The sequence below is a fragment of the Pristis pectinata genome, chromosome 3 (assembly GCF_009764475.1).
Source record: "Pristis pectinata isolate sPriPec2 chromosome 3, sPriPec2.1.pri, whole genome shotgun sequence".
In the NCBI taxonomy this organism is placed as follows: Eukaryota; Metazoa; Chordata; class Chondrichthyes; order Rhinopristiformes; family Pristidae; genus Pristis; species Pristis pectinata.
In genome coordinates, this window is record NC_067407.1 from 11,177,904 (window position 1) to 11,196,380 (window position 18,477).

Consider the following 18,477-nt stretch of genomic DNA (forward strand, 5'->3'; position numbering starts at 1 on the left):
CTGAGAACCAGACTGGACATTCTGATTGAAATTTTATCCATACTTAATATTTTGCAGACATTTTTACAGTCAAACCACAATTTCATTTTTTATGCAGAGATTATTGAACTGTGCATTGCCTAGTCTACATGGTATTCAGTTCGTGTGGATATAAATTTCATTTTTCAGCAGGCACACAACCATTCAACCAATTGGTCATTGTTGATGTTTGTGCTTCACTTGCACCATCTCCCTTCTACCTTTCCATTTTATCAATGTACTTTTCTATTCCTTTCTCAAATACTCAGGTAAATCTTTCTCAAATTTCTCTGAAATTTGAATCTGTGAAGAGAAAGACAACTTGTGATGATGTCACTTGAGAGAGGGTTGTGAAGGATTGTTAATCGCAAAGCTTGCTGATCAGAAACAATTAACAATCCAGCACCACCATTCATGTTATTCAGTCTCTGACCTATCACAGACATTTCCTTTGTTCTTTCCAACCTTACTCCTCTGCAGCCTAAAACATACTTAGCTAATTTTTTTCAGCTTCTAGTAAAAGGTCATCAATGTGAATTGTCAGTTCTGTTTCGCTGACCACATTATGGATAACATAATGAGCTGAGTATTTTCAGCATTTCAGGTTTCCAGCACCTGAAATTTGTCTCAGCTACACAATATGATTGCAATTTCTAAGTCATAACCACATGTTAAATTATCTAATTACAATAACTGATGATAATACCTTCAGGCAAAGCAACTTGAATTTGATAAATTGTGTGGATTGCATTGGAAAAATTCACAATTCAAAAGGGAAATAAGCATTCTGTTGTTTCCGAAGTAATAATTCAAGGTGTGTTTTGACTTTTACTATTGTATTTTGTGACAAAGCCTTTAGATGTGTTGCTAGTCGGCCTTCAAGTGTTGGATTTTTCTTTTACAGAGAGGGCAATTGCAAGGCATGAAGTCAGAGAGATTGAACAGCGCCACACAATGGATAACCCAAAGCAAGATCAAGGAGGAGATGAGATGGATGACATAATCATCCTTTATAATCGTGTACCTAAAACTGCCAGCACTTCGTTCACAAACATTGCATATGATCTGTGTGGAGTGAACAAGTACCATGTCCTGCATATCAATACAACCAAAAATAATCCTGTGATGTCTTTGCAAGATCAAGTGAGTTTTATTGTGTGCATTACAGTCTTTCTTGTTTCGTTAGTATATCCAGAGTAAAGCCAATGAACAAGTATCCAGAAGTACTTTAGAATAAATATTCCATAGTCTTTTCTAAAAGATCGTTTTTAAAGATCTTATGTTTTAACTATTTATGAACAGAGGAATTGAAGATCAGCCAGCATAAAAATTAGCAGCATTTTTTAAAATTCTGTGTTTACTTTTCAATTTATTTCAAATGTTGAGACATAGACAAGGACCGTAGTTGTGATTCTTGCATCTGTTACTCCATTTGTCAGTGTTCATGCTTGTCTTTGTTTTACATGACTGTTATTTAGACTAAATAATGTAATCTGATATAAGGTAAATGAGAGCAATTCATTTAGACTTTAGAAGTAGGTACTTCACCTCTGCCAAAAAAATAGGGCCCAGTGATAAATTGATGCAGCCAATTTATCACTGTTAAAACTTAGCCTGTTTAACATTCTGAAGAGAGAACAAGCTGCACAGATCGGATTTTAAATTATCATGTATTTCAGTAACTCCATTATGATTTTATTCATCAGTGTCTCCATCAAAAATTAAGGTTGATTGGCAGTGCTGTGCTTCAGAAAATATTTGATTCGAATAACTTAATTCATAAAGGTGTAATCTTGTTTTTTTTTATCCAGGCAAGATTTGTTAAAAATGTGACAACGTGGAAAGAAATGAAGCCAGGATTTTATCATGGACATGTAGCATATCTGGACTTTACAAAGTAAGTGAGTTAATTCACAAGCCTCAATTCTTTAAATTAAAGAATTTAATTATCTATTAAATTATCTATGCCTCTGACCTTCTGAAGAAGCCAACCATGCGGAACCTTGTCAAACACCTTACTAAAATCCATGTAGACCACATCCACTGCACTACCCTCATCAATCTTCCTGGTCACCTCCTCAAAGAACCCTATCAGGCTAGTGAGGCGATTTTCCCTTCAGAAATCCATGCTGGCTGTCCCTAATCAGTCCATGATTCTCTAAATGATCATAGATCCTATCTCTTAAAATCCTTTCCAGCAGCTTACCCACCACAGACGTAAGGCTCACCGGTCTGTAATTCCCTGGACTATCCCTACTACCTTTTTTGAACAAGGGGACAACATTCACCACCCTCCAATCCTCTGGTACCATCCCCATGGACAACAAGGACTCAAAGAACCTAGCCAACAGTTCAGCAATGTGCATTCTGTTTATAAATGGTTTTGTATTCTCTCAAATCCACCAGTATATAAAGTTAGTAATCTTTGCATCGAATGTATTTACATATTTGATTTTTAAAACCATGCCTGATGCATTTCACCATTTTAACTACTACACATTGTATTTTGGAATTTTAGGTAGGTAATTTTGGGTTTCTTCGGAATGAATATTTTTCAGTTTAATGAAATGTAATCCAAACAATTGTAAGTCGTGTATTGATTTATAATCACAAAAGCAGTTCAAACAGTGTAATTTATTTTCTTATTTGTTTGATTGCTACATGAGTATGTAATAAAATATTTTGAACAATTTTCCTTTTTACTATTGTTCATAAGTTATTTTCAATAACTATGTCAACTTCACCACTCCCCTTACCTATTTCAACCTCACCCCCTCTGAACGCACTGCCCTCCACTCCCTCTGCACCAATCCTAATCTCACTATCAAACCTGCAGATAGGGGTGGTGCTGTTGCAGTCTGGTGGACTGACCTTTACATTGCCGAGGCCAGACGTCAACTCTCAGACACCTCCTCTTACTTATCCCTCAACCTGGACCCCACCAAGGAGCATCAGGCCATTGTCCCCCACACTATCACTGACCTCATCGCCTCTGGAGACCTCTCCTCTACAGCCTCCAACCTCATAGTTTCCTACACCCCGCACTGCTTGTTTCTACCTCCTACCCAAGATTCACAAACCCAACTGCCCTGATAGACCCATTGTTTCTGCCTGCTCCTGCCCCACTGAACTTGTCCTCATATGTTGACTTCATTTTGTCCGCCTTGGTTGAGTCCCTTCCTACCTATGTCTGTGACACTTCGCATGCTCTTCATCACTTCAACAACTTCCAGTTCCCCGGCCCTGAATGCCTCACTTTCACCATGGACGTCGAGTCTTTGTACACTTTCATCCCACATCAGGGAAGGCCTTAAGGCTCTCCATTCCTTTCTCAATAACAGTCCCAATTATTTCCCTTCCACCACCACCCTCCTCCATCTGGTGAAACTGGTACTCACCCTTAACAACTTTTCTTTTGGCTCCTCCCACTTTCTCCAAACTAAAGGTGTAGCCGTGGGTACTCGCATAGGCCCCAGCTATGCCTGCCTCTTTGTTGGCTACGTGGAACAGTCCACATTGCAAGCCTACACCGGTAATGCCCCCCAACTCTTTCTCCGCTACATTGACGACTGCATCGGGGCTGCTTCCTGCACCCGTGCTGAGCTCATCAATTTCAACAACTTTGCCTCCAATTTCCACCCTGCCCTCAGATTCACTTAGTCCATCTCTGACAACTTTCTCCCCTTTCTGGATCTCTCTGTCGCCATCTCCAGAAACAGATTAACCACAGATGTCTTCGAGAGACCCATTGACTCCCACAGTTGACTACACCTCTTCCAACTCTGTCACTTGTGAGGACTCCATCCCCTTTTCCCAGTTCCTCCGCCTCTGCTTCATCTGTTCCCATGATGAGGTTTTCCATTCTAGGACATCAGAGATGTCCTACTTTTTCCGTAACCGGAGTTTCCCTTCCATCACCATCAATGCTGCCCTTATCTGTATCTCCTCCACTTCCCGTACGTCTGCCCTCGCCCCCTACCCCGCCCCCAACCCCGACAGAACAGGGACGGGGATCCCCTTGTCCTCACCAACCACCCCATGAGCCTCCGTTTCCAACACATCATTCTCCACAACTTCCACCGCCTCTAACGGGATCCTATCATCTAGCACGTCTTCCCCTCACCCCCTCTCTGCTTTCCGCAGGGACCACTCTCTCTATGACTCCCTTGTCCACTCGTCCCTCCCCACTGATAAGCCCGTGGCACTTATGCCTGCAACTGCACCAAACGCCACACCTGTCCCTACACCTTTCCCCTCACCACCATTCAGGGTCCCAGACGATCCTTCCAGGTGAGGCAATGCTTCACCTGCGAGTCCGAGGGTGTCATTTATTGCATCCGGTACTCGCGGTGCAGCCTCCTGTACAACGGTAAGACCTGACGCAGATTGGCTGACAACTTCGTCAAGCACCTTCGCTCCGTCCACCGCAACAGCCAGGACCTCCCAGTGGCCACCCACTTCAATTCCACATCCCATTCCCATACTGACATGTGTATCCATGGCCTCTTCTACTGCCATGTTGAGGCCAGATGCAGGTTGAAGAAACAACACCTCATATTACAAGACAAGGGAGCAGAAGTAGGGCATTTGGCCCATCGAGTCTGCTCCAAGGAAAAGGGAAAAAAGAAAAAGAAATGAGAAATTGGGGGGGGGTGCAGGCGCAAAACAAAACTATTCTAACCCCAATTTCCAGCCTTATCCCCATATCCCTTGATACCCCGACTATTTAGATATCTATCTATCTCTTCCTTAAACGCCTCCAACGATCTGGCCTCCACTGCTGTACTTGGCAAGGAATTCCACAAATTCCGCCTTGGGAGTCTCCAACCTGATGGCCTCAACATCGATTTCTCTAATTTCCGGTAACCCCACCCCTTCCTTTCCTTACCACCCCCCCACATTCCTTTGACTTCCCTTATTCCTGTGGCTCCCTTCCCCCACCTTGATGACCTGCCCATCGTCTCTCCTCCCCTCCTCTATTCTATGGTTCACTGTCCTCTCCTACCAGATTCCTCATCCTTCAGCCCTTTGCCTCTTCTATCTATCACCCTTCAGCTTATTACCCACCTATCTTCCCCCTCTCACCTGGACTCGCCTATCACCTGGACTCGCCTATCACCTGCCTGCGTGTGCTCCTCCCCCTCCCCCCCACCACCTTATTCTGGCTCCTGCCCTCTTCCTTTCCAGCCCTGATGAAGGGTCTCAGCCCAAAACATCGACAATTTCCTTCCATAGATGCTGCCTGACCTGCTGAGTTCCTCCAGCACTTTTTGTGTATTATTTTCAATGCTGATAATTTTATCTCAAATAACATTGTAGATCAGTGGAAGGTCATTGGCCCGAAGTGTTGACCTTGTTTTTGTCAGCACATATTTTAGCATTTTTATTTTTACTGCTTTTTAGGAGACTTCTTAATACATTGGTCAAATTGGTGAGTAGGAGCAAAACTTAGTTATCAGCTTGCTAATTGAGTAGACAATGTATAACCAAACTGTAAACTGTTAGATGAATCAGCTTTTGCTCAGCGCCTTTTTGCCAGTCTTGGGTCCAGCTGAATGAAACGGCCCTTGATTCTAAATCTGCCCAGCCAAACAACCAGAGCATTTCCAGCAATGGCTAATCTTCCTGCACTAAACTGGAATGTCACAGGAATCCACGCACAATACCCTTCTCTTCCTTCACCCATTATCCTCTTGCAAGTGTGTATACTGATGATATCTTCAGACTAACTTAAAACCTACCACTGCCAAAGCTTATAATCAGCCATCTTAATGTTTCCGAGCTTGATGTTGTTCGTTTTCTATTCATCGTTCTATGAAGTACCTTGAGTTGTTATTTTTCTCAAGTTGCTGTTGCTAAATATTGTGTCAGAATTGGAATCAGGTTTATTGTCACTGACATATGTCGTGAAATTTGTTGTTTTGTGGCAGCAGTACAGTGCAAGGCATAAAGACATAAAAATTATAAGTTACAAAAATGAACAAATAGTGCAACAGAGGAATAACAAGTTAGCGTTTATGGGTTCATGGACTGTTCTGAAATCTGATGGCAGAGGGGAAGAAGCTGTTCCTGAAACATTGAGTGTGGGTCTTCAGGCTCCTGTACCTTCTCCCCAATGGTGGTAACGTGAAGAAGGCGTGTCCCAGGTGCTGAGGGTCCTTAATGATGGATGCCGCCTTCTTGAGGCGCAGCCACTTGAAGATGTCCTCGATGACAGGGAGGGTTGTGCCCGTGATAGAGCTGGCTGAGTCTGCAACCTTCTGTAGCCTCTTTCGATCCTGCACATTGGAGCCTCTATACCAGGCTGTGATGCAACCAGTTAGAATGTTCTCCACTGTACATCTGTAGAAGTTTGCAAGAGTCTTTGGTGACATACCAAATCTCTTCAAACTCCTAATGAAGTAGAGCAGCTGGCACGCCTTCTACATGATTGCGTCAATGTGTTGGGCGTCTGAGATGTTGACCCCCAGGAACTTGAAGCTGCTCATGCTTTCCACTGCTGACCCCTCAATGAAGACTGGTGTGTGTTCTGTCGACTTCCCCTTCCTGAAGTCCACAATCAACAGGGACTGTTGTGTACTCTGCTTCATAGAGGCATGGCTCACCCTCCCCAGCACTCCGGACACAGTGCTTCAGCTTGAGGACTTCACCATCCATCGCATGGACCAGACGGCGGCATCAGGTAAAGGCAGAGGCGGCAGTGTTTGCTTCATAATTAACTCATCGTGGTGCACAGACATGGCAGTTCTGTCACAGTCCTGCTCCCCTGACCGGGAACATCTGGTGGTCAAGCGCCATCTGTTTTATCTGCCAAGGGAGTTCTCTGCTGTCATTCTGGTAGCAGTCTACATTCCACCTCCGGCAAATATCAAGCTGGCACTGGAGGAACTGAGCACTGTGATCAACAGTCACGAGACAGCGCACCCTGATGCCTTCCCAATCATCATGGGGGACCTCAACCAGGCTAGCTTGAAGAAGTTTCTGACAAACTACCACTAACATATTACCTGTGGAATCAGAGAAGCCAACACACTCAATCACTGTTACACCTCCATCAAGAATTGTTATGCATGCTGCACAGTTGTGCAAGAAATAACTGCAGGAATAGACCATTTGACCACTCACACCTGCTTATTTAATAGATCCTAGCAGATCTTTCATCTCAGCACTACTTTCCTGTGCTAATCCCATGTCTTTTGATTCCTTTAACATTCAGAAAGATTGATCTTGGTCTTATACGTAAAGAACAACTGTGCCCCCACAACGCTCTTGGATGGAGAACTCCTAAGTTTCACTACTGTTTGGGTGAAAAAATTCTCATGTCTTAATTCAGAATGGCCAACCTCTTATTTGAAAGCTGCCTCTGATACTAGATTCCCCAGCCAAATGAGATATCATTCCTGCATTAGCCTATCAAACACCATAAGAATTTTTTATATTTCAATGAGATCATCTCTCATTCTTCTAAACTTGAGAGTTTGTGCAGTTCTCCTCTACTTTCTAGACTTCCAGGAACCAGTCTGCCACCTTTCCTGAGGGAGACCAGACCTGATAAGCAATATTGTGGGTGCAGGCTCGCCAAATGTAACAACATCAAAATTGTTAACTTCTAACTACATGCTGAAGGAATTCAGACAGCCACTTAATTGTATCAAACAATGCAAAAGAAATGGCATAGGCTCTTTGGCTGCTGCCTGTGTTTCAAATCAGGACCCAATAAATGGAACATTCAGCACACTCAGCCCTGCATTGTGCTCCTCGCTAATTCTGGGCACTGATATCAAAGTTGGGAGTGAACCCCCGCAAACTGGTCAAACAAAAGTCTGATATAGTCATACTCTCAATCATAGCTTTTAGTCAGTTTGTTGGACTGTTTCAGACCTTTCCAGTTTATGCCTTGATCGCTAAAGGGGACAGAGAGCAAAAGGTTGCGACTTGTTGGAATACACAGGGCCATCATGTTGCTTGACTGTACTCACCAGCATACCTGTCCTACACATTCCATGGGGAGGCCAAGTCTCCTTTTCAAACTGGTAGCGCTGGTTGTATCTTTTGGCACTGCCTTGGACGTGGACGCTCGGCACCAGGCACTGTAAAGATGCTGTGAGCTATCAGCACAGTCAGAATTGTTTCATCACAATCAACAATCTTGATTTCTGCCATATTTGCTATTTTCATCAAGGCAGATGATCAATTTGATTCCGTGAGGAGTGCAGCAAACCACGTAGGACTAGTACCAGGATAAACGGGGGAAAAAAGTATCAACCTGGTGGAGACACAAGGGACTGTAGATGCTGGAATCTGGAGCAGCAAACAATCTGCTGGAAGAACTTAGTGGGCTGAGCAGCATCTGTTGGGAGGAAAGGAATCGTTGACGTTTCAGTCAAGACCCTGCATCAGAATTGTGTGCAGTTCTGGTCGCCCAGCTATAGGAAGCATGTCATTAAGTTGGAAAGGGTGCAGAAAAGATTCATGAGGATCTTACCTGGACTGGCGGGCTTGAGTTATAAGGAGAGGCTTGATAGGCTGGGACTTTTTTCCTTGAAGCCTAGGAGGCTGAGAGATGACTTTATGGAAGCATATAGAATCATAAGGGGTGTAGATAAGGTGGATGGTTACAGTCTTTTTCCCAGGGTAGGAGAGTCTAAAATTGGGGGGCATAGATTTAAGTTGAGAGGGGAAAATTTTAAAGGGGATCTGAGGGGCAGGTTTCTCCACATGGGGTGGTGGGTATATGGAACGAGCCGTCAGAGGAAGCTGTAGAGGTGGTTACAGTTTCAGTGTTTAAAAGACATTTGGACAGGTACATGCATAGAAAAGGTCTAGAGGGATATGGCCAAATGCAGGCAAATAGGTCAGATAGACATCTTGGTTGGCATGGATGAGTTGGGCTGAAGGGCCTGTATCCCTGCTGTTATAACTATGATCTTATGACACTAATCACAGTTGGCAGGTGCAGCAAGTAATCAGAAAGGCAATTGGCATGTATAGTAAGGGGGTTGGAGTTTAGATATAGGAAGTAATGACACAATGTATAGGATGTTGGTGAGGTTACACATCGAGTACAAAGTTTTGGTCCCCTTCTTTAAGAAAGGACTTAATAGTGTTGGTAGCAGTTCGAAGGAGATTCATTTGATCAATTCCTGGAATAAGAGGTTGCCCTAACACAAATGGCAAAAATAGTTGAATCTGTATTCTTTGGAGTTTTAAAAAAAAGGGTGATCTTATGGATAGATATGATCCTTGGGGACATAATAGGGTAGTTTCCACTTGTGGGAGAGTCTTGAACAGGGGGACATAGTTACAAGATTAGAGGGTGGTCATTTAAAACTGAGGTGTGTAGGAACTACTTGCATAGGGTGGCGAATCCCTGGAATTTTCTATCCCAAGGGGTTGTGGAGGCTGTATTATTGGAGGTATTTAAAGTGAAGGTAGGTAAATTCATTGAAAGGTGAGGGAATTCAGGGTTCTGAGGAACTGTCACAGAAGAGGAGTTGAAGGAGGTCAGCCATCATATTGAATGGTAGGGCAGGCTTGAGGTGCCAGTTGGACAACTATTTTCTTATGCCCATGTATTCAGTTATTGTCAGAAGCTGAAAGCAAGTTTGTCTACCAATTCAGAGGCAGGATTCCTTTGGGGGGGGCAGTCTGCTCTGCTTACCAATCCATGTACACTGTCTGAAATATCAAAAAAACACTAAAAACAATAGCCTACATTTGTCAGGAAATGCTCAAAACCACCATAAAGTGATATCTGATGACTTCCTCTGGACCTTTCAATAATAGGCTATTGTCATATAACCGGTTTGTGTTATATGCTACTGCACCAGCAGGTGGCAATGTTGCACCACGTGGTGATTATAGATTGAATGTAAGCAAACACGTCAATAACATAACATGATCAGTGAGGTAACTTTGCATGGCTGTAGACATTTGCAAACTTCTCAGAATAACAGCAACCTGATGTACATTTTTGCAAATTATCAATTTCTCTTTTGTTTCTCTGGACTGGAAATACATCCTTTGAGCTGTAGACTCCAATGATCCTACCTAAATCATGTGTTAAACTGATTTATACAGTAAGTTCATAATGTACTGACAGCTGCAGCATTAATCTATTTTTACCATTTAACATCTGATGCTCCAAGTGTTCTTGTGAATCATGCTCAATATATGTTCTGCACTTCAGTCACCACTGCAGCCTCCTAAACTAGCCATCCAATAACGACATTACTCAGGCCAGGTTGCCAGCCAATGTCCAGTGATGTAGTTTTCCGTCACTACCACGTTGACCAGGCTGACAAGGTTTTCAACAGTCTCTAGTTGAAAATGCTGAGGATACGATCCAATGGTAGTCTGACTGTTGAGCCAGAGTCAAGAGGTGAAATGAGATTGACTGCCCTTGATATGGCCAGATTTACCTGAAGCCCTCCTGAAGTCACACCTATAGGAAAATGGAGGAAAGTCATCTTTTAAGAAGGACTTTTGTCACAGCAGAATCCTAGGTCCAGCAATCATTAATGGCTTCAGTGATGTATTCCCTCTGAAATGTGGTTGTCCATTGATGATTTCATAGACTTTGGGTCTGTTCAGTTTGACAAATGAAGAAGTCGGTGCCTGCATACAGCAACATCTGGAAAACAGCAAGACTTGGCTAACCACTAGCATATACAACATTTGTCCTTTATGATTGCTAGTCAGTGGCCACTTTTGCAGTACTATCAATACCTCAAATTCTGGGGCACCATTAACTTGAAAAATACACTGGATCAGCCATGTAATTTCTAAGGCTGATAGTTCAGAATATTCTACAACTACAACAGTGCCAAAGAAACTCAACCCTATTCTGGTTGATTATCATTACATGCACTAGTCTGAATCTCCCTGTACTTTGGTTGCATTGTGAACGATCTGCACAGTGCATTATGATAACTCGCATAGGCTTAGACTGCGTCTCCAAACTGGCAATGTGAAGTTAGTAGGAATGCTGGTGCCATCATTTTATGCTCCACATATCACCATCCCAACTTAGACATGCCACCATTCCTTCGCCATTGCCTGGCCAAGATCTGGGTTCCAGACAGTTTTGCAATAACTTCTTCACCACGTGGATAGCAGTCGTTCAGTAGAAAAAGCACCAGCAGCTTCAGGAACAACCAGGGACAGGTGATAATGATGAATTGTCTACAGTTTTCAGGTTTACATTAATTTGTTTTTAAAAAGCCATCCCTGGAGCTCTCTCGGCCTGTCTGGTTCAGCTTTTGGTTCAACCCTCCAGAAATGGTTAACTTGATTCTGACATCCCCTTGCCAAGTATGCCATTTTGAAGTTCCTATGACCCCAACGTCTCCTTGGATTACTTTCTTTAAAGGCTATTATTAGTCGGTCGCAGCAACTGAGAACTCCAGGTTTGGACAGACAGACATCACTTAATTAGAAATGTTTTCATCATGCTGAATTGACCAATTCAATGTAACCTGTGAAGAGCCAACTGTTTTGGCATTGAGTTTTCTTTCCAGTCCTGTTCATGAGGATTACTTGACACCAACAGCTTAAGTCTTCATGTGAAGAGCTTTAGTAAAATTGAACATGGCAGTGAAAAGTCTGAATGAATTCCTTTACTGCATATTCAAATATCAGTTGTTATAGCGAGATGCTGTTGACTGACCAACAAACCATTTCTCCCTGCAAGTCTTTTTTTCTGCAAAAATCTGTTTGATAGTTTTTCCATTATCCCTTGTGTGGGCTTTAAGGAACCCTTCTGTGTCACGCTTTAGAATTATGAAGCAGAACTCTTTGGATGTTTGCCACTTACAGCAGAAATTGACCTTCGGTGGGACTTTGATCTCATTGAACCAGATAGCAGTTACTGTCCTCCACCCCTGAGAAGGGGGTTGTTGCCCAGTTTCTTGAAACTCTATCATTTGTGGACCATAACAATAACATTTGGTATGGTGGGTCAGGATGTTGACCAGGCCGGAATGGCAACATCTGGCCACATCAGGGTGGTGTGGCTTGCTGTCTGTAATCCCACTGTTTTTATCCATGGTGGTCGTGATCATGGACCTGGGTGCTGTTGTTGGGGAAAAAAATATAGTCAAGTGATTGTGGTCAAGTGGTGCTAGTAGCTGAGAAGCTGGCATCCTGAATTTGAGGAAGAAATTATGTTGTTGCGACTCAGCTAAATAAATGTTCAATGATTTGGTAATGAGAGGTTTCATTAGGAGAATTAGTAGCTCAGTTATTTAAAGGATTTTACCAGTATTTTCTGGTGCAGCTGTATGCTGTAGACTGCAGAGTGCTGAAATATTTAAGAGAAATAGTCCTTAGTTTTATTCTTGAAGGAATGAATGCCTTATTCCAAGTAGAATGCCCTTCACATGTACTTTATCACCACAGGTATTAATCACCGAAATCTGAAAGTAATATTTAGTATCAGATGTTCCAGTGTTTGGGGAGGAGGGTCATTATTGTGAACATTCATGAAAGGGATGAAGTTTGACAGTGGCCTGGAGCAAGTCCTTTGAAGTCCTATTTCCTGAAATGTGCTGATGTAAAATTCTATTTGCACGTCTTTATTTGCAAGGTGAGACCCTCTGTTTATCAAGGATGATACCTTTTCAAAGCAACTGATTTTTCTTCACTCTTGACAATTCTGTCAAACAGAGAAAGAGAGAGAAAACTCCTGACGTAGTGGGAACTGTTGTTAGATGTTTTAATAGGGCGATATGGTTTTGTGAAAAGGAAATCATGTTTGACCATTTTATTGGGAGCTCTTTGGAAAAAGTAACAAGTGCTATAGGTAACAAGGAACTGGTGAATATACTAGACTTGCCTTTCCAGAAGGCATTTAATAAAGTGCCACATCAAGTGTTATTGCAAAGAATAAAAGCTCATGGCATAAGAAATAGCATAGTGTGGCTGGAAGGTTGGCTAACAAACAGGAAGCTGTGAGTGGCATAAATGGGTCTTTTTCTGGTTGGTGAGGTGTAATAAGTAATGTGCCACAGGGATTGGTGATGGGGTCTCAACGTTTTACAGTTTATATAGAGACTTGGAGGAAAGCACCAAAGGTACATTTGCTAAATTTGCTGATGATGTAAAGATAGGAAAACAGGATGTAAAGAGGACGTTAGAAGGGTACCAAGGAACATGGTTAGGTTAAATGAGTTGGCAAAGATCTGGCAAGTGGAGAATCATGTCAGAAAATGTGAAATTGTCAATTTTAGCAGGAACAATAGAAAGGAAGTATCTTATTCAAATAATAGAGATTTCAGAGCCGTGAGATGTAGAGGGATCTGCGTGTCCTAATGCACAATTCACAAAAAGTTAGTATGCAGGTCCAGAAGTAATTAGGAAACCTAACAAAATGTTACTGTTTATTGTTAGGAGAATTGTATATAAAAAGAAAAGTAAGAAGGTTATTATTGAGATCACATCTGAAGTACTGTGCTGTATTGGTCTCCATATTTAAAGAAGAATGCAAATGTATTAGAAGCAGTTCAGAAAAGTTTAACTTGATCAATACTTGGAATGGGCAGGTTGCCTTGTGAGGAAGTGTTGAACAGCCTAGGCTTGTTGAGTTTAGAAGGGTGAGAAGTGACTTAATTGAAACATGGATTCTGGACGAGTCTTGAGAGGATGAAGGGGGGATGTTTCCTCTTATTAGAGAATCCAGAACTAAGAGTCACTGTTTTAAAAATAAGGGCTCCCCACCTGTTTAAAATAAAGATGAAAAAAAATTTTTTCTCTGACGGTTGTGAGTCTTTGAAAAACTCTTCCTCAAAGTGCGATGCAAGTAGAGCCTTTGCATATCTTTAAGGCTGAGTAAATAAATACTTGATAAGCAAAGGGTTGAAAAGTTACAGTGGTAGATGGAAATGAAAAATTGAGATTACTATCAGATTAGCCATAATCTTACTAAACAGCAGAGCAGTCTTGAGGGGCAGGTTGGCCTTCTCTTTGCTTCTAATTTATACATAGACGTGTTAAAATGGGGTAGAGAGAACAAAGAGTATCGTTGTAACAGAGTGGAGCTGAATGATCCAAGTGGTGATGCTAGCTGAAGGAAGAAAAAAGGCTTGTTATCACAACTGAAATGTCTGGAGAAAATGCAAGTATACAGAGATAAACAAAAGTATTCCCGGAACTGATATACTCTACAGATGCTGAAAATCTGAAGCCGAAAATGCTAGGAATGCTCAGCAGGTCAGGCAGCATCTGTGAAAAGAAGAAAACAATGTTAATGTTACATATTGATGACCTTGATCAGAATTGAATGGTTCCAATATTTAAAAAAAACAAACTGGTGGAGGACTCAGCGGGTCAGGCAGAAGGAAGTGAACAGTTGACGTTTCAGGTCAAGACCCTTCATCTGTACTGAGTCCATTTCCCTCCACAGATGTTGCCTGACCCATTGAGCTCTTCTAGCAGTTTGTTTTTTGCTCCAGATTCCAGCATCTGCGCACGTGTCATTCCATGGTTCTGATGCAAGCTGGAAAGGCTGGTTATCTGAAATAGTTGAATACGTTGTTAAACCCTTCAGGATATAATGTGTTCAGTTGGAAGATGACTTGCTGTTCCTTAAGAAACAGAGATGCACATCTAAGTGGGAATAGAGTGGAGAAATAGTGAAACACAGCTGGAAGCTCAGTGTCAGCAGTGTAAATGAAGCATTGGTTTACTTGTACTTCCAATTTAATGTACTCACTATATAGTGTTCTCAACACTGGGGAAATCCAACGCAGATTGGATGACCACTTTGCAGGTCCACAAGGATAACCGTAAATGCTGTGAGTCTTTATTACCTTCTCTATCAATTTTTACTCCATCTAGGATCTCAACTACATTGTCTTTGAGTCATTCAGCACAGAAACGTGCCAGCAATGAAGTGTCTATCTATAGTAATGCTATTTTTTAAGCACTCAGCCCTTGGCCTTCCATGCCATAGTGTTTCAAGTGCTCATCAAAGTACTTATGAAATGTTGTGAGAATACCTGCCTTCACCACCTCTCGGGCAGTGTGTTCCAGTTTTCAACCATCCTCTCTATGGAAAAAAATTCTTCCCAAAGTTCCTGCTAAATTTCCTACTCCTTATCTTAAACCTATACTCTCTGGTTCTTGACATCTATACTATGAGGAAAAGTTTCTCATTATCTACTCTATGCCCCTCATAATTATATCTGGCTGTATCAGGTATCCCGTCTCCCTTTTTTGCTCCAAGGCATCCCAAAGATGTGTAGGTTGGTAGGTAAATTGGTCTCTGTATATTTTCTCCAGTGTGAGTGGTAGAATCTAGGGGTGGTTGATGGGAGTGTGGGGGAATAAAATGGGAGTAGTGTAGGATTGGTGGTCAGCACGGACTTGGGAGACCAAAAGACCTGTTTCTTTGCTGTATGCCTCTGACTATGAAAACAAGCCCAGCCTCTCCAGTGTCTCCTTATGACTGTTCCATCCCAGGCATCATCAGGTGAATCTCCTCTGACCTCTCCGCTATAAGCATTCTTCCAATACTGTGGCAGCTAGTACTGCACACAGTACTCCACTGTAGCCTAAATAATGGTCTTGCTCTTGTATTCTGTGTCCCAGCTAATGAATGCGAGTATCCTGTGTGCTGCTGTAACCACTTAATCTAGCAGTGCTTCCACCTTCAGCAATTCTTGGACATGTACACCAAGGTCCCTCGCCTACCATCTGTTGTCCATGTCCTACCTTTATTAGTCCTTCCAAAATTCATCACCACAAATTTTTCAGGATTTGGTTCCATCTGTGGTGGCTCAGCCCACTTTACCAACATCTCACTATCATTCTTTGGCCGATGACTGCGTATCACACCATCAAGACCAAGAGTTTTCTTGTCATCTGTAAACTTATTAATCACTCCTCCTACATTCATTCCTAGGTTAATGTGTACATGTTAGTGAATAAATCATCATCCAAATGGGGTGCATCTAAGGTTGCTGCAGGAGGTAAAGGGGAAATTGCAGAGACCCAGTCTTCCACACACCTTAAAGATTCAGGGGTAGTACAAAAGGAGCAGAAAATTGTGAATGTTGCACCATTGCTTAAAAATAAGATAAAAAAATAAATCCAGTAACTACAGACCAGTTGGTTCATCCTTGGTTGGGAAATATCTACAAATAATAATTGGCAACAGAACTGGCAGTCACTTGGACAAAGTGTAGATTGATTAGAGAAAGAGCATGGACTTGTTAAGTTGTGTTTAATTAATTTTCTAAGAGTTTTTAATTATTTCATGAATGAGTGAAATGCAGTTGATGTGGTATGTGTTGATGTCCAAAAGGTGTTTGATATAGTACCACATAAGAGGCTTGTCATCAAGATTGAAGCCCTGGAATAAAAAAGGTTGTAGTAACATGGACAGAAAATTAGTGGAGTAACAGGAAATGGAGCAGTAGTGGAAGATTTTATTTAGACCAGAGGGAAGCATGGTTAATGGTTTGGATTTGGGTGCATGGGATCCAGATTTGCAGATGACACAAAGCTCTGAGGTATAGTGGGCTGTGAGGAGGATAGGACAGACAGGAGTGTGAAGTGGGCGAATAAGTGGCAGATGAAACTTAATCCTGCAAAATACAAAGTGCTCTGTCTTAATAGGAAGAGTGAGAAGAGATCACAAGACACAGTTCTAACCTCGGTACAAGAACAAAGATCTGGTGGTACATGCACATAGTTTATTAAAAGCAGCAGACAGGTTAAGAAGGTGATGAAGAAAGCATAGGGAATCCTGGGTTTTATAAATAAAGTACAAGAGTAAGGAGCTCATGGGAACCTTCATACAACTCTGGCTTAGCCACAACTGGAGAATCATGCCTGCCTCTAGGTGCCACATTTTAGAAAAGGGGTAAAGGCTTTGGAGAAGGTGCAAAAGGGATGTACAAAACTGATTCCAGGGAGGAGGGACTTCAGTTGTGTGGATAGACTGGAACCCACAAATGGGTTGTGAGGAGATCTGATAGAGGGTAAATAGAGAGAGATTGTTCCTCATGGTGGAATGGTTAAGAACCAGTGACATTCTGAGACTGACATGTGACTAATAAATAAATATTATTATTGTCATTATTTTTAGGCAGTGACTGGTTAGGCACCTGAATGCACTGCTAGTTGTCATAATGGAGGAAGCTTCAGTTGTAGCATTCAAATGTATCTAAAAGGAAATAATTTCTAGGGCTCTGGTGAGAGGGCAGGATGTGGTGTTCCTCTTACATCGAACAGGTATGAACTCAACAGGCTGAATAGTCTACTTCCATGTCACTCTGTAGTTTTATAATGTCATGTTTTTAACTATTTGACAATTTACTTCTGTACTTATGAAAATAATTGAGTGTTAGGTTTTCCTAATATTTTGTGCTTTTCTGGATCACTGATAGTCCTCGAGAAAGCAAATCTGTTTATCTTATTCTAGTGTGTGACTTTGGACTCTCACCAGTATGGTTGACTCTCAGCTGTCGCTCGATTATATCAAACCAGACCACCTTCTTGACTAACGAGCAATGGGACATAAATGTCAGTCTTGCTGGTGATTGTCAGTGACATTATTTACCTATTAAAGCAATTTCCTAGTAAAGGAAAGTAATTTTTTAAGTCGGTATGAATTGTAGTGCAATCCACCTGACTACTGAAACATTCCAGGTCAGCAGTAGTTTAAATTCAGTTTGCTTGTAAATGTCTGGCTCTGTTCCAGATGGAATAGTTCGTAAGCAATCCAAGTGGATGTTGATCAATACTCTCCCTGTATAGCTATAAAGCTGCTATTGAGACTAACTACATCTTGTTAACATGGTAGCTGCTTTCACTGTGAATGAAAAAATTATTTGGGGATCTGCGGGTATAATTTTGATACAAGGTAGGCTGCTATTTTTCTTATAATTAGTGCTTATGACCAGTTTCTCAAAATATAAAATAGTTTTCTAATTTAAATGATGTTCTATTTTTTTCTAAACTTGTATGTATTTTAGATAATCTCCCATGAGTAAAAACCTGTTCAAAGGTACACCTGATGCATTAACAGGGCTTGCCCTAAGAATATTGGGTAATTGCCTTTTGAATTGCAACAGGAGACTTCTGAGTGTGATTATACTGCACGATTCAAGAAAAATGCACGTTGATTGGAAAATCCGTCCCAACCTCTTTGGCGGCTCGTCAGTTTTAAGTTGATGCAGCACAAAAACGAAGGGATGCTTCTGCAGTCTGGAGGATGCTTCCTCGACTCTGATCGTATCACGAGACGAGAGGGCATGGCTTTAAGGTTATGGGAGGGAGGTTCAGGGGAGATGTCGGGGGAGGTTTTTCACCCAGAGAGTGGTTGGTGCATGGAATGCACTGCCTGGGGTGGTGGTGGAGGCAGATACATTGAATAGGTTCAAGAGCTTGTTGGATAGGCATATGGAGGAGTGTGGGATGGGGGGATATGCGGGAGGAAGGGGTTAGGTAGTGTGA

The 18,477-nt window shown here is 42.0% G+C and overlaps 1 protein-coding gene across 1 annotated transcript in view; it reads left to right on the forward strand.

Moving 5' to 3' along the window:
- hs2st1a (heparan sulfate 2-O-sulfotransferase 1a) overlaps window positions 1-18,477 on the forward strand; it is a 140,355-nt gene that overhangs the window by 102,225 nt on the left and 19,653 nt on the right. The window contains exons 2-3 of the mRNA XM_052012576.1: window positions 923-1,161; window positions 1,830-1,915. Of these exons, the coding sequence (XP_051868536.1) occupies window positions 923-1,161; window positions 1,830-1,915 (325 nt within the window). The remainder of the gene's footprint in view (window positions 1-922; window positions 1,162-1,829; window positions 1,916-18,477) is intronic.